This window comes from Agelaius phoeniceus, chromosome 6 (genome assembly GCF_051311805.1).
Source record: "Agelaius phoeniceus isolate bAgePho1 chromosome 6, bAgePho1.hap1, whole genome shotgun sequence".
In the NCBI taxonomy this organism is placed as follows: Eukaryota; Metazoa; Chordata; class Aves; order Passeriformes; family Icteridae; genus Agelaius; species Agelaius phoeniceus.
The window spans coordinates 52,015,109-52,029,803 of NC_135270.1; the positions used below are offsets into that span (position 1 = coordinate 52,015,109).

General features: G+C 36.5%; 1 protein-coding gene across 7 annotated transcripts in view; it reads left to right on the forward strand.

The window, feature by feature from the left end:
- The window catches only part of EML1 (EMAP like 1), a 122,281-nt gene that overhangs the window by 65,186 nt on the left and 42,400 nt on the right, over window positions 1-14,695 (forward strand). For all 7 annotated transcript variants that reach the window (XM_077180684.1, XM_077180682.1, XM_077180683.1 and 4 more), the window contains exons 2-3: window positions 4,408-4,590; window positions 9,766-9,898. In XM_077180684.1, the coding sequence (XP_077036799.1) occupies window positions 4,408-4,590; window positions 9,766-9,898 (316 nt within the window). The remainder of the gene's footprint in view (window positions 1-4,407; window positions 4,591-9,765; window positions 9,899-14,695) is intronic.

Sequence of the window (14,695 nt, forward strand, 5' to 3'; positions counted from 1 at the left end):
ATCATGTGGGTTATCTTTAGTTTTTGCCAAAGACCACTGCTGGCATTTGCTTTCCTCAGAAGGCTGGCATTTTCTTTCCTGATGTCCTGCAGAGTGTCTAAATGCAAGGAGAACTCTGCAAAGACTTTGAGATGCCACTTTTAAAATGTATTATAAAGAAAGTGTCTAGCAACCACATTTGCAATCAGTTTTGGAAGTACTTCATGTACAGTTTTATCCTGTTAATTGGTGCTCCAAATATGCCATGTAGATTGAATAAATTCAAATTTTTTTGCCAGTCTTTTGAGTACCTAATATTTGCACTGCATGGTCAACTGCTGTGGTCTGAGCTGGACAAGATAGCCTCAAAATTAATGTCTGCATAATGCAAAGGTGGAATATGTTTAATAAAGTAGCTCTTCTAGGGGGGAGAATGCCAAGTCCTATTTTAATTATTTCATACACATTAACATACAGGTAAGATTTAGGTTTTTCAGAAGGTTTAGGTTTTTCTATAGAAAATAGTATGCATCTAATAGGCTTCCTTCTAACTAATGGTGTAAGTATGTAATTTAGCTTTAGCCCACATACAATGAAATAGTATTGAAATCACTCTTGTAAACAGCATACACATCCTGTTGTTGGCTTTGCTTCAGCTATTTCTTCACATTTGGCTAAGCTCAAGTACTAAATTGCTGTAAAACTGGAATATGCTCTGGAAGCAGATTAATCATTTGACTCAGTATTGTCTTTTAGTTTGCCATAAGAAATCTTTCCAATCTATGAGATCATGGATTAGCTGGTTGGACAATTTAGAGAGGCATGTAGTACATTCCCCTTTTTTGCTGCCTTCCCTTTGAAACTTGCAGAATCTCAGCAAAGCAAAAATGATAAACGACTCTTTTTTCCAAGTTTTACCACAAATGCCTATTGCAATGAAAAATGAGGCATCTGAATTGATACCTCATTGTTTTATCTAATTTTGGACATTGTAGGTGGCATTTATTTCATGAGATGTAGATTAATTCCCTGCCCATTGCAGATGGGCAGGAATCTTTAAGGTCCCTCCCCACCAAAACCATTCTATGATTTACATGTTAGAGACAATGATTTAGACTTGCCTCAAAATTAGTGAAAAGAAATTAACATTGTAGAAAGTGACTCAGGTTTCAGGTTTCTAAAAACATGTTGCATAAATTTCACTGTAAAGTCCTTTTTCTTCCCATTGATGAAAAAAGGTAAAGATTAATTCTGTTGTGCTATTGATGCTGCCCATGTAGGCGGTGTGATGTCTGTTCTGCCCATCCATGGGCAAGGGGTGGTAGTGACTGATAAGGAGATCTAATACTTAAAGGCAATTTGTCTGGATTTGCAGTCTCCTTCATATGCCTTTCCAAATTTCATTACAAATGTGTGCTAAAATATTCCTTGCAGATGTCCTTTGCTGTGAGGATGAATGGTACACTGCAGAGGCAGGTCACAAATTAGGCAAACAATACCACTCTTGCATGTGTGGACAGAGTAGGTGACATCTGCAGTGACATTTTAGTTGTTCTATTGTTAGTTTATAGCATTTATTGTTTTTTTCTCTTCTGATACTGTACCATTTCGCTTATTTGGCTGTGTTGAAGGTGCACCTTTATTGCTCAACATACTGGGATGTAATGATCTCAATGGCAAAAACATTCCACCCTCAACTTGCATAACAAACAGGTTATGCTTATTTTATAATTGAACTTTGCATTCTTCATGAAATGTAGTTTTGTTGTATTCTGTGTCTCTTTTCTAGCTTACGTGTACATGCATGCAAAGAGGAGGTAATGTGAAATGGTACTGGACTGTGAGCAATCTTGTCTCCAGCTGCAATCTTACAGAAAGCTGTTAAAATTTTTTTTTTTTTCTGCATCCTTGGAAGGGAACTGCACTCAGTGAAGTAACCACCATAAAAACCAAACAAACTGTAGGTTACAGCAAGGATGAGGGTTATGTTGCCAGGACCCTACAAAAATGATTATAGTGGAAGATACAGATGTTGTGTCCAAGAAGGGGTTTGCTGGGGCCTGTTGGTCAGTGAGGGTGTGAGGGGAAGAGTCACAGTGACAGATGGGAGGAGGGGGAAGAAGGGACAGAACTGTACATCCTAATGGTTATTAGTGGGACTGATTTCTTACAGGACTGTAAATAAACCAGTGCCACTGATTTACCACTTGAAGATTAATGTCTGGGTGAAATTACTGTTTCCACACACTTAAAAATTAGTGAAATAGATACTTCAATGAGGATGTTTTCTTTTGTAGCAAATGTAGATCCTTTCAACACCAACTGATTTTCCCCTGGGTTTCCTTTACTGCCCTGGTTTTGGGATTTGGCTATTTCTTGTTGATGAATTCAGAGGAAAACTATTCCTGATGATACTGAATTTGGCAGAATGGCTGAAGCTTGAATTTGGCTTGTATTGGTTAAATCAAGCTTTTGATTTGGTTGCCTATTGTCCAGTATGCTAATCCATGTTATTTCCAGCTGAGTTAAAGTGTAAAGTCATTAGAGCAGCGTGGGGCTTTTGTTTGTAGAGGAAAGGTTAAGTTCTGCAGGCAGCTCTTACTGCTGCCAGCATAGCTGCTGATCTGAGTTTGGGGACTAATTACCTGTAATAGCTACAGGACAGAGTCCTGTGTTGAGCAGAAGTCTGATTAGGCCAAAGTTTGGAAAGCTTTGTCATGGGGAAAGTTTTTTAATATTTTTCAGGAACTTGAGCTCTGATTTAGTTCATTCAGAACCAGATACTTGCATTACTACTATATTCAGTCTAATAATATCCTAATGGTGATATTTTAAATAAGATCTGAAAATCCTATAACAGAATTAACAAGCATTTTAAACTGTAGTAGTCTGTAGCTATTTCTGGACTCTCAATATTGTTACATTGTTTCTGAGTTATGCTAATTCAGCTTTTGATAACCACAGATAGCTATTGGGGGTGTGAGAGATGAGGAAGCCAAAATTAATCTGATGAACAGATTTTAAAACCAGTCTGTATTGGAGTGATTTGGAGATCAATAGATTTTTTGTTAAAAAAATTAATGCCATTTTTTCCTAGACGGTTATGATTAAAAGTTTGTATGCATTAGCATTTTTGGATATGCTTTTAGATGTACTCAGAAACAGTTGTTTTCCTTTTTTAAACACTTAACTTTGTTTTAAGATTCAAGAGGAGTTATTATTTTACATAAACTATTTAACTTTCACATTGCGCCCTTTTACAAAAGAAGTGGAAAACTCTGGTTTGGAACAGAGGAGAATTAAGAACACAAGAAATGAAAACAAATATCACCTTCTTCACAAAGAGAGCTCAGCTTTAACAGAAGAAATAAAGGCTACAGGCTTGCATTGGGAATGAAGGAGAAGTCAATTATGCTTGCAGATAGCAGCATAAGTATCCATTTCTGCAACAGTATGACTTACTAAGTCATGAGTTGAAAGCTATGATCCTTGACTAACATTACTGAAGATCATCCAGTAAGTTAGATACTAACTTTTTTTTTTTAGGTTTCAAAACCTAGTTAAATAAAACTTTGCAATTCTCTTTAAAAACTGTGCATTATTTTCCTATTTGATACAGACTTTGATGTCTTTGGTGCTGCTTTCTTCTTATTTCTCCTAACTTAATATTGTAAAAAGAGACAGTGTTTCTATGTGATACGAACAAAGTGCTCATTTAGGAAAAATATTCTTATTACTAGTTTTGAGTGGAAAGAACGTGTAGTCCTCATCATGGATTTGCAGTCGTGAAGCTTCTATGGGTTACTTCCAAATAATGGGTGAATTGTATCAAAGTAATGACCCTTTTAATAATTTGCAGGCCTAGAGTATAGTTACTGAGTAATTCTGAAGTTATTTGGGGTTTTATTTCAGTTAGAGAAAATGTTCTCAAAGCTGCTAGTATAAACTAGGGGTTAGCAGATTGGGTCAATATCTGTTCTTCAGCCTGTGTATAGTAGCTTGAAAAAGTGTAAGCCTATCTGTTACTTATGTATTTGTAAAGTATCTCTATGACCTATGTGAGACAGAAAACTCTGGAAGGGTGTGTGCATATCAGAAAATGTAGCTCTCTGTGTGAATGCCCAGCAGTGTCAGAATGTTGTGTTGAGCAGAACAGTGAAGGGTGATGATTGATCACTGCAGTTCTGACATGCAGATAATTGGTAGTGGAACCCAATTAAAAACTGGCCCTGAAGCCAACATCATCATAACATCTTACTTAAGTATGTATCTTTTATTTATTTATTTTTATTTCCATCTCTTCCTTTTGGTCGCTCAAAAACTTTCCTCCTCAAGAAGTCATCAAGTCTGAGAAAAGCCTTGCATGAGGTACTTCTGGATGGCTATCCATTATTGATAATACTTTTTTTTTTCTGCTGCTTTGTTTAGATGACAGTGCCTCTGCTGCAAGCAGTATGGAGGTCACAGATCGCATTGCCTCTCTGGAGCAGCGTGTGCAGATGCAGGAGGATGACATCCAGCTGCTCAAATCTGCCCTTGCTGATGTGGTCCGACGCTTGAATATCACAGAGGAGCAGCAGGCCATGCAGAACAAGAAAGGACCTACCAAAGGTTTGCATTTCAGACAGATGTAAAACAGATAGTGCAGTTCAATGAGTGTTTCATATGTATTAAAATAGGTTGTTCATTAGATCTTGAAATATTCAAAATTAACAAATCAAACTCTAAATAAAATACATTTGACATTCAACCTGTTAAAAAGAACACATAGAAATCCAGATGATTAAATCTGTGAACCTTCTACAGTTTACATGAACCAGCAAAACATTTGCATTTTCTTAATGCTTAATCCACAATCTACATTTAACCAACCTACTTCTGATCACGATATTTTATAAACTCTTTAGGGAAAGCATTGTCTTCTGTGGGTGAAACTCCTAATAGGTTGGGGTGTTTTTATCCTAAAAAATTAATTAAACTTAAGTAAAATGTAATTTAAATTTAATTTAAAACGTCTTAAGTGTCTGTGGATCATAGAGACATAAGACAGAACTCTAAGCTAGCACAGAGTTGACATGACTGAGGAGATGGTACAACACCAGCTGCTCAGCTACAAAAGAAAGGCAGAGCTGTGCTTGTTACCTGACCATGTTCCAGAGCAGCTGAGCCAGAGCCAGTGAGTACAAGGTGTGACAGATGTCACTGCTTGGCAGAATTCTATGCTGTGCCCACAGGCCACAGTGTGCTCTCCTGTGGCTCCTGCTCTACAGGAATGGGTTTTCTGTGCACAATTCAGAAAAGCTGAACCTGAGCACTTCATAGGGGCAAAGGTTTAGTAGAACCCAAGCAATGTGATTTACTGGAGTGTGTGAGCTGTAGAGGCCTGGGAGGCTGCCTGTGTGCTACTTAGAGAAACACACAAGGTATTTTAGGTCTTAGGAGTAAGAGTGGTGGCAACCTAGATGTGGAAAGAAGAACTGACTTCACAGGCTCTCTGTTGTCTAACTTAGGAAGTTGTTTTTTTGGGGGTCCTGATATGAATTAATATTAATTAAAACCTTACTTTACATGAGAATTATGCTACATATTTATGGATTCATAATTTTCTCACTTTAAAGTTAGGACTTCCTTTAATCTCTGTTATATATTTGTGACCCTGCAACAAATATTTAGTTCTAGCCACTGATTTAACAGACTTGGTAGGAACTACTTAATTTGCTGAACTGAGATGACATGTTCATTACAAAGTTTTGTGTCAGGAGATGAGGAAAGCTGAAAGGGACAGAATTAGAGAGCCAAATAATGAGTTGGTTGTGTCTCATGTTAGCTGTCAGATGAAATAGACGCTAAAATATCTGAGATCTTGTCTTCATGTTCTCTTTCTGTTGTAATCTTCTTATTTTGTCTTTGTTTTATTGAGAAAAAAATTAAAATATCAGATAAGTTAAATGTTACTAAAGATAGCCTCTACTGTGATAAAATGTTCCATCAAATCTGGTTTTACAAGGGATTAAGAGGCTTCATGTTGCCTGTAAAATAGATATTATCTGATGCATGGAGGAAATAAAGTCTAGTAATTATTACTGAGTTGTAACCAAATCTGTTCTTCATGCCTGCTGGCTTTACTTAGCAAAATATAAACCAGATTTTCATGGATTCTGTGAGCAGAGTTGAACTCTACATCAGGAGAGGTTTTCTTGGTCATGGCAGACCATTAGAGCCATAGTTCAATGTACATTGAAGAAAAGCTGCTGTAAGCCTATCCCCCTGTCTTTTATGACTGGTTTTGTAGGGGTTTGTTTGTTTGTTTGTGGGATTTGTGTGTGTGTGTGTTTGGAGGTTTTTTAATGTATATATGGCATGCTTGGTTCTTAATGTGTGTGTGAAATTACAGTAGTAGAACATTTACTGTAATAATGCAAATAGAGGACTACAGGTGTCAATTGCTCCTCCATTGCAAATTACCAGAATGAGTCCTGATATTTGCCAACAAAACCCACCTAATTTCTGGAGAAGATGAGTACTGTGACTGTTTATGTAAAGAACTTTCACTTTGCTGTACATCAGCTGTATCGTTTAGTGTATAGTCAATATTATTAAACATGAATTATAAACATGAAAGAGAATCTGAAGTATTCAGAACACTTGGTTTTTCCCAGATGTTCTGTCAAATATGGTCTATTTCACATAATCACCTATTATTCCTTAGTAGGCACAATTACTTTATTAAAAATTGTGTGTAATTACTTAGCATAAGATTGATTTTAGTTTGGAATAGCATTATGAAGGCTTCTGGTGGATATCGTTAGGAGAGGAGCTTTGTTAAACATGGGAGGAGCTGGAGTGGTGGCTTCTTATACCCCTTGGGCTGCATGGACTGAACCTGTGTTTATTCTCCCTATATTGTTTAATTACTAATTCCACATTTGAAATTTTAAAAAGTGGAATTTGATCCCACAGAATGTCACAGAAATTGTGTCTATGCAAACTGGGGCTTGAAGCATACTGTGTGCTGCTGTTATCATTTGATCTATAGATGAAGTAGATCAGGATTAAGTGTGTGTGTGCTGGGGGAGGTCTGTGCCTTTGGAAAAACAGCATCACCCCAGTACTGTATAAAGTCTGCAATAATAATCTTCATGGGACAAATACCTTCATTTTTTCTGAGTACCTCAGATTTAAAATTAATTTAAAGATTTCAAGTTTCAGACTTTCAAATCTATAATGGAAAAATCTTGAGCTTGTTTTCAGTCTTTGTGTTCTTGTTCTAAACTTGAGCTAAGCAGCTTAAAAGCAGCATACATCATGGAAAGGGAGCAGCTTATCTTGTCCATTTGTGGAGCTCCTTCCCTAATGGTGTTTTGAGTTTTTGTTTAGTTGTTTGGGTTTTTTTTTCCCTTTCCTTATTTAATTCTACTACTTGGTGGAGTTTCAGTATGGCTTCCTGCCTTTGTTTTACTTGTGTTTGTTGTTCTTTCCTTTTGCAATTATTGGTTTGTTTGTAAACTTAACAGCCCTATTAATCCATAGATCAGAGTATGATTAAAAAAGCTGCTGCTGAGGCTGATAAACTTGTCAGTCCTGCTACCACAGGTAAGACCTTGAAGCACCAGAACTTCAAAAATAAACATTACTGACAAAGCAGTAATGGTGTGTTACTGACTTCTAACAGCAATGACAAGTTTGGGATTGTGTGACTGTGATGCCAGTTACCACTGGTGTGAACTAGCTCTTGTAAGTAAAACTAAATAGCTCCTGAGTAAACAGTGGATTTATTCAATAATGCACAGTTTTTCTCTATGTTTTGCAAGAGTTTCATGGTGTTGCTTTCTTCAATAGCTGACCATTTAAATCTGTTTCCAGAAGTGTGTGTTATGAATTGGTGCTGGATCTGAAGCAAAACTTCTGTTAAAGGTTGCAGGGTTTATTCCTGGCTGCTGCTAGTTTTGATTTCATAAGGTTAGGAGAGTAAACAGACTCCAGCTAGTTCACTTCAGCTGCTCTTTAGTAGACATTCTTTTAAAATAACTACAAATAAAAAGATTTTAATAATTTTTTTAAACTTCTATTGCTGTTCTAATTGTCTTTTCAAAGTTCATTAAAGTTTTGTGAGCTACAGAAAGCTTGCAAGGAGACAGGTCCACAACTTCTCAACTGTAGCTACCTGTGATTCTGTAGAACACAACAGAATCATATGGATTATACATGGATTAATTGCAGCATTGCAGCAATTAGGAAAGAAGCAGCAGAGCTTCCAGCACAAAACTGTAAAAAGAATTTAATATACAAAAAAATTAATAAAGGAGAAGTAGATAGAATTATATCTGAATTCATTAATTAAAAAAATAAATAGAGTTTACTTGGGAAGGTGGGGCTGGAAGGCACCCTCAGTGAGCATAGAGAAAATTTTCTTTTTATCTCCTTTGTTGACTTTGTTTCCTGTCATACTTCACTCTTCTAAGCCAAATAAGCCTCATTCCTTCAGTATTTCCCTTATAGGTTTTTTTCTGAATTTCTCTCCTCTGAACAAATAAACGACAAATACATAACAAGTGTGTAATCTAACAAAGTTTCAAGACAAAGTTTGTCTTGCAAGTTGCATTCTCTAGTAGACCATATATACTGACAATCTTCTGAAGGCACAGTTTTTCACATCTATCTTTTTGTTCAGTATGGGTGAACTTAGGGTGAGCAAGTCAATAAATGCTTGCTGTCAGTGCTACAATAAGATGTTGTTACAATATGACCTATAATTCTATACAATTGGTACTGTTTCAGTTTGGCCTTTTATTTCTTTTATCCTTGGCAATCTTTTTTGAAGAACATTTCATAGGTATTCTCCCTGCCATCCTCTCCAAGTTCAATGAAATTTTATGTTCCTAAAGTGACTTGTTACTGCTGCCTTCTCTCAGGTGGTGTTTCTCTGAACCCAGAGGCTTTTGGCATCTTTACAATGGCTTGTAATACAAAATCCTGTCAAATTTCAAGTGATTCAAGCTTTTTTCTCTGCTGTAGAGAGAGCACTAGTCATGTTTGTGTTTCAAGGCTATGATCCACAGTAGTATTTGTGTTGGTACTTATTGCTTGCAGTTTTAAACACTGTTTTTGCAACTAACTTCTAACTACTTGAATTGGACTGTTCTGTTATTCTAATGTTAATTACAGCTATGACACACAGATCCTTTTTTTGAGCCAACATTTGATCAGAAGAATGTAGGTAGATAATGCCAGCTTATTACCTTCACTCCTCTGCTGATTTCAGTAGCTTTTTCTGAATAAAGGGTACAAATCCTTTCTGTCAAACATAAGCCCACCTTGTTTGAAAAAAGACCTTTTGGGGGAAGTAGAAATTTCTTAATAGATAATTTGCTTATGGAAAACCTCCAAGAAGACTGAGGGACACAGAGCAGGAATTTCTGGGATGACAACTTGCCTTCATTTCTAGCACTCCTCTGGATGTTATCCAGGTGGGCAAGAGACTGATGCTCTTTTGACAGAGCAGGATTGGTTTTGAGGACAACAACTACTTTTGTGCTTACTACTAAGCTCCTTAATCTAGGACAGAGTTTTTACTTGATAGGACTATTATTATTATGAATAATAATAATAATAATATTGTTTTTAAATTCCTCAATGTTAAAACCCTCATCTATGCTGAATTTGGCCATAGTGACACAAAAATGGCACACTACATGGAAAATGTAAAATATTTTAGTGTTGTTTGCTGAAGAAAAAACACAGAAAGGAAAATGAAGGCAATGATTTCATCTTACACTTGTTTTACAGCAAGACCACTGGTTCAAACCCTGCCTTTAAGGACTACAGTTAACAATGGAACTGTATTACCAAAGAAACCAAGTGGCTCTTTACCTTCTCCGTCAGGAAGCAGAAAGGAGACTGTAACACCAGCAGCAAAAAGGTAGGTGTCTATGGGAAACCTTAGAACCATGGAATTGAAAACATGGTATAGCTCCTGTCTTAACCTGCTAGATATGTAGGTTTTCTTACTTGCAAAGCAGCAAACTAAATATTTAGTTTGGAAAGAAAAGGAGATGGATTTCATTCTAAGAAGCTTTTAATTTATTCATTCTAATTGCAATTAAGGTTATTGCCATGAGTATTGAAAGAATGCACAATGCTTGGTCTTACTGGTTTATGTACATTTCTTGCTTTTAAGCATTTAGCATAGAGAGAATAAAGCATTTCTACTGTGCTGCTGCCCAACACGATGTGAAAAGTGGTGCAAGAATCCTTTGAGTAGCTAGTAGAAAATATATAGTATGCAGAAAAACAGTGTTATCATTGCAAATCAGTATGTTATCTTTGGTGGTTTTCTCTCACTAACAAAATTATCATATAAACTGCATGCACAGGGTTAGCAGCATCTTAGGGAGGAGGAAAATTCTATGCCTAGCACATATTTATGCAAATGGAAACATCCATCTTTAGATATCTTATCATTAGCATGTATTAAGCCCTTTTAAAAATTACTGCTCTGTCCCAATTTGCTTTGTGTGTAGCTGTTTTTAAATATACTAAATGTTTTATATATCTGGTTCATAAGGAATGGAGTGGATTGGGTGAAGCAAGTTCAAGTTATATGTTGCAGTAATTGTGGTGCTAATCTGCTGTGTGGTATGTGTGTAAAAGATAATAGTGTGGGGTTTGGGGTTTAGGTTGGGGGATTTTTTTTGTACATTTCTTTTGTGTGTCTCCTCATCTTTTTATAGTGATGATGCTGTCAGCTCTGAGGGAGGGTAAGTTGTAGCGATGGGAGCATTAACCTGCTAAGATCTGAGGTCTCTCTCTTAAAAAGAATTTTTCCTCAAAGGGGAAATGGTGGCTAAGGATATGCCAGTTTTTGTTACTGTGTTGAAAGAGACTGATTTTCAAGAAACTCCAGGTTCTGTTATTGTAGAGTAGAGAGAAGTTACATTGTGCACAATTAAAATTGGAAAATACCATATTTGTTTATGTCACAAAAATGAACTCCTGTCAGTTCCTATGAGCTGGAGCTTGCTGCAGCTGTAGGCTTTGGCAGGCTGGTCTGAATCAGCCCTTAACAGAAGAGAAGGAAATCAAATACTGTCCAAGCTGTTCCGTTATTAGATTTGTAGAAGTTTGAAGATGGGTGAAAGATTTTCCTTTTAGAAAAGGGAGATATTAATGTTTACAAAGGAGTACTATTTAGTACATGCTGAATTTTAAACCACATTTGTTCTTCACAAATTATTTTTTCTTAATATTTATCATAATTTCATTCTCCTAATTAAGTTTCAACTAGTAGTTATAAAACATACAAGAATTGGGAGACTTCACCTGTGTACAGAGGGTGTGATTCCTGAGTCTGTGCTCTGTCTCTAGGTCTCAGCATGGGACTTTCTGCCCCAGAGTAGGGTGGATGAAGTGCAGCTCAGGATTATACTCATGCTTTCTCTATTCATGGAGGCCTTTATGTAGTTCAGGTGTTTCATCTGGTGTTGCCTTGTAGGCATTATCCTAGCCTAGGACCCTGTAGATAAGTGGCAGCCTGTATCCCTTCCACCTGACCCACGTGCAGCCTGGATACCCAGAATGCCTGTGAGAAAGTCCTTAGAGAGCATCATTAGGGAGTATTTTTAGACTGTCTTGATTCCTGTGTGAGAAATTCTTCCACAGGCCAAGTATTTAGTGTCCTTTTATTATGCTTTGTCTCTTCACATTGCTGAAGAAGCTAGGCTGAAGGTGCTTTAAATATGCAGCATGAAAATGTGTATTCAGTTTTGGAAAAGAAAAAAATATATGGACAGTTTTGCTGAAATAGGTGAGCACTTATTAAGAGTGCTTAGGAGGGTGGGATTGTTTCATGTCCTGGAAAAAGCAGTTGTAAATTCAGGTGCTGTACAATTATTGCTCCTTTCAAATGCTCTAAAATTCTGTATTGGTGTCTTTAATGTGAAAATGTACTTTATTATTACCTTTATTAAACTATATTAAAGCGCATTTCTATGCTTTGCCTATAAATGTACTTCAAGAGGAATAAAGTGGAGTGGTAAGAACTTCATTGATTAATTACTGTACAAAACATTTTTTTGGTAAATTATTCTGTAATCATTTAATAGAGAACCTTGAAATAACTGGTTGGATTTCAGGGTTTTATAGTAAATGGTATAGTAAATGGTATTCCACATATTCAGTATTCGAAGATAATACAGTAAGTGCTCCAAATATCTTTCTTATATACAGTCAAGTAGAATAATTCATTATGCATCCTTGATGATGAATTCAATCATACTTTGTATTTATACTGGACCCTTTTACCTTCAGGAAATGCATGTGTTTATGCATAAAACAGTAATGGAAATACATCAGCAAAATCAAAGAGCTTCCTTTTTCAAGGGGTAGGACTTGTTTATTTGTGTTGGAAGCTTCTCTCCATGTTGCACAGTTTACAGATGGTGGGAAATTTCAAGGTTTTTTTAGTTCTGATTTCTGCTAGGCAGTGCTCTTTTCTTATAACTGCTTCCAGAACTTGGCTAATTTGTCGTGTAGGTATTGTCTAGCCCAAAATATGATCATGTGACACAACAGCTGTAAATAGTATTAAGTGTTTATAAATGTTTTTAAACTTAATTTTTACGTGAATGCTTTTAATAGTTTTTCCATACAACACAGATGCACAATTGAAAAGTTGGTGGAGTTTGAAAAATGAAAGTTAAAAACAACAGTAGAAAGGGAAAAAATATTTTTTGCTGAGTCATCTTCTAAACTTTTGATCTGCTGTTGAGACTGACAAATATCTTCTAGAAAATAAATAGTAAAAAATAGCATCTTCCATTTTTTTTTTATTACCTGTGACCATATATGCAAGAGAAAGTTCAGGTGAATTAAGTCTTTACCAAATGTTTTACTGCCTTATGAAAAGAGAGCTTACAATCAAATATTTTCTGATTCCTCTCTTCTCCTACACTTGGCACTGTTGGGGTTGAGACTGTGTGATGTCCAATTGAAATGACATCAGTCTGTCCCTTGAAACAGTTTGTTGTGCATTATTTATGTAAATATACGCAAATAGTCTGCATGGGGACTAAGTGTACATCCATACATTCTCCTGCTTAGAGATAGAAGTATTTACTGGTATGTGTGCAGACACAATCTCATTTCATACAATAGCTGTATTAAATGTGTTGGTTAACTCATTTGAACCCACAGGTTGGTATATGGCTTATCTGCCTTGCTGGATTACCAAGGAGATGTGGTTCAGAGTTCACTGCATTTTCTGATTTCCCATTTAATATTTGAAATGGAAATGACTTCTTCTGGCAGGAATATAAAATTGGAGGTAATAAAAAATGCTTGAGGCTGAAAGGGTGGAACTAGCAGGCTTTTATTTGAGTTCTGTCATATATTCTCTCAGTGACCTTATGCAAATCATTTAACCTCTATGCATATTGCTTTTCCTTATGTAAAACATGTATCTCTGGATATCAGTAGGTTCTTATAGGGCCTAATGTGATAATTAGATCCAGATCTTGCAAAGCATTGAGTAACCTCAACTGACTCTGGGTTCAATTAGAATTGAGGGCACCAAACCCTGCGTCAGCATTCAGATCTCACAGTCAATACCCAATTGTCCAGGTTAAGGAAGGACTGAAATACCTTGAATAAAACAAAAGAACAAATCCAAAACATGGATCAACTGGATTATAAAAGTATATGGTGGTAATAAAATGCAAGATAGAAAGCTTGGTGATGCTGGTGATACTGGGACCAAAAAGTGTGGTCAAGCACCAAGAGGAGCTGCTGCACTCAGGCTCTGGGGACCATGTGAACACAGCTCTGGGTGCCAGCCAGCTAACAGAGAGCTGGAGTGATTCTGAGATGGGCTGAACAATCACCTGACACAGATGGACAATCAAGAATTGCCTGGCTTTGAAAAGTGTTTCCACGTCATCTTCACAAGAAACCTTCCATCAGAGGATTTGATTGAAATTTTAAAATATTTACTAATTCTGTGATTTAGAAGTATATGAGCTATTTTGAGTAACAGCTTTTTGAATGCTGCCATAGTTTTATTCTAAACTTTGTGCTTAGAATAATTATTAGAAATTTTCATTCCAAATAAGATTAGTGTATTGTGAGCAGAACTTTCCCTTCCCCCTGCACTTTTTTTTTCTGGCATTTAATGTGGCTTGAAGTTTGCTGCTTAACACTAAATTTGTCTTTGGAATTTGGCCAGTGCGTAGTAGTGGTGTTTTGTGTTCTTTATTAAAATCTAAGGTTTTGTGACTCATCTAGGATAGCTTTGTTTCCAAGAGTTGAGGGGGGAAAAAAAAAGTAAGAGAGGAGAATGCAGACAGTACCTTTCCCAGTAGGGATGCTGGTGCAGGCTGCAGGCTTGCACATACTTTGCCTTTCAAAAGGAGACAATCAGTCATTCTTTCTCCTCCAGTAGATTGCAAAGTATTACAATGGCACAAAACTCTGACAATGGAGATCAAAAGGAAGAAGCAGGAACAAAGAAAACATAAAGAGCTTTGTTTGCAGGGAGAATAAAATACTTTAATATGATAAATTCCTGTTCTTCTAAACTCTAAACACATGGCCCCTAGGAAATTGTTCAGTCGCCTGGAATTAATGTTGGGGGGCAGTGAGGGTTTGTAACTGGCACACACACAAACTCTGAATCAAACCTTCAATTAAATGCTTTGTGTAACACTCATCTCTCAAAGAAAAT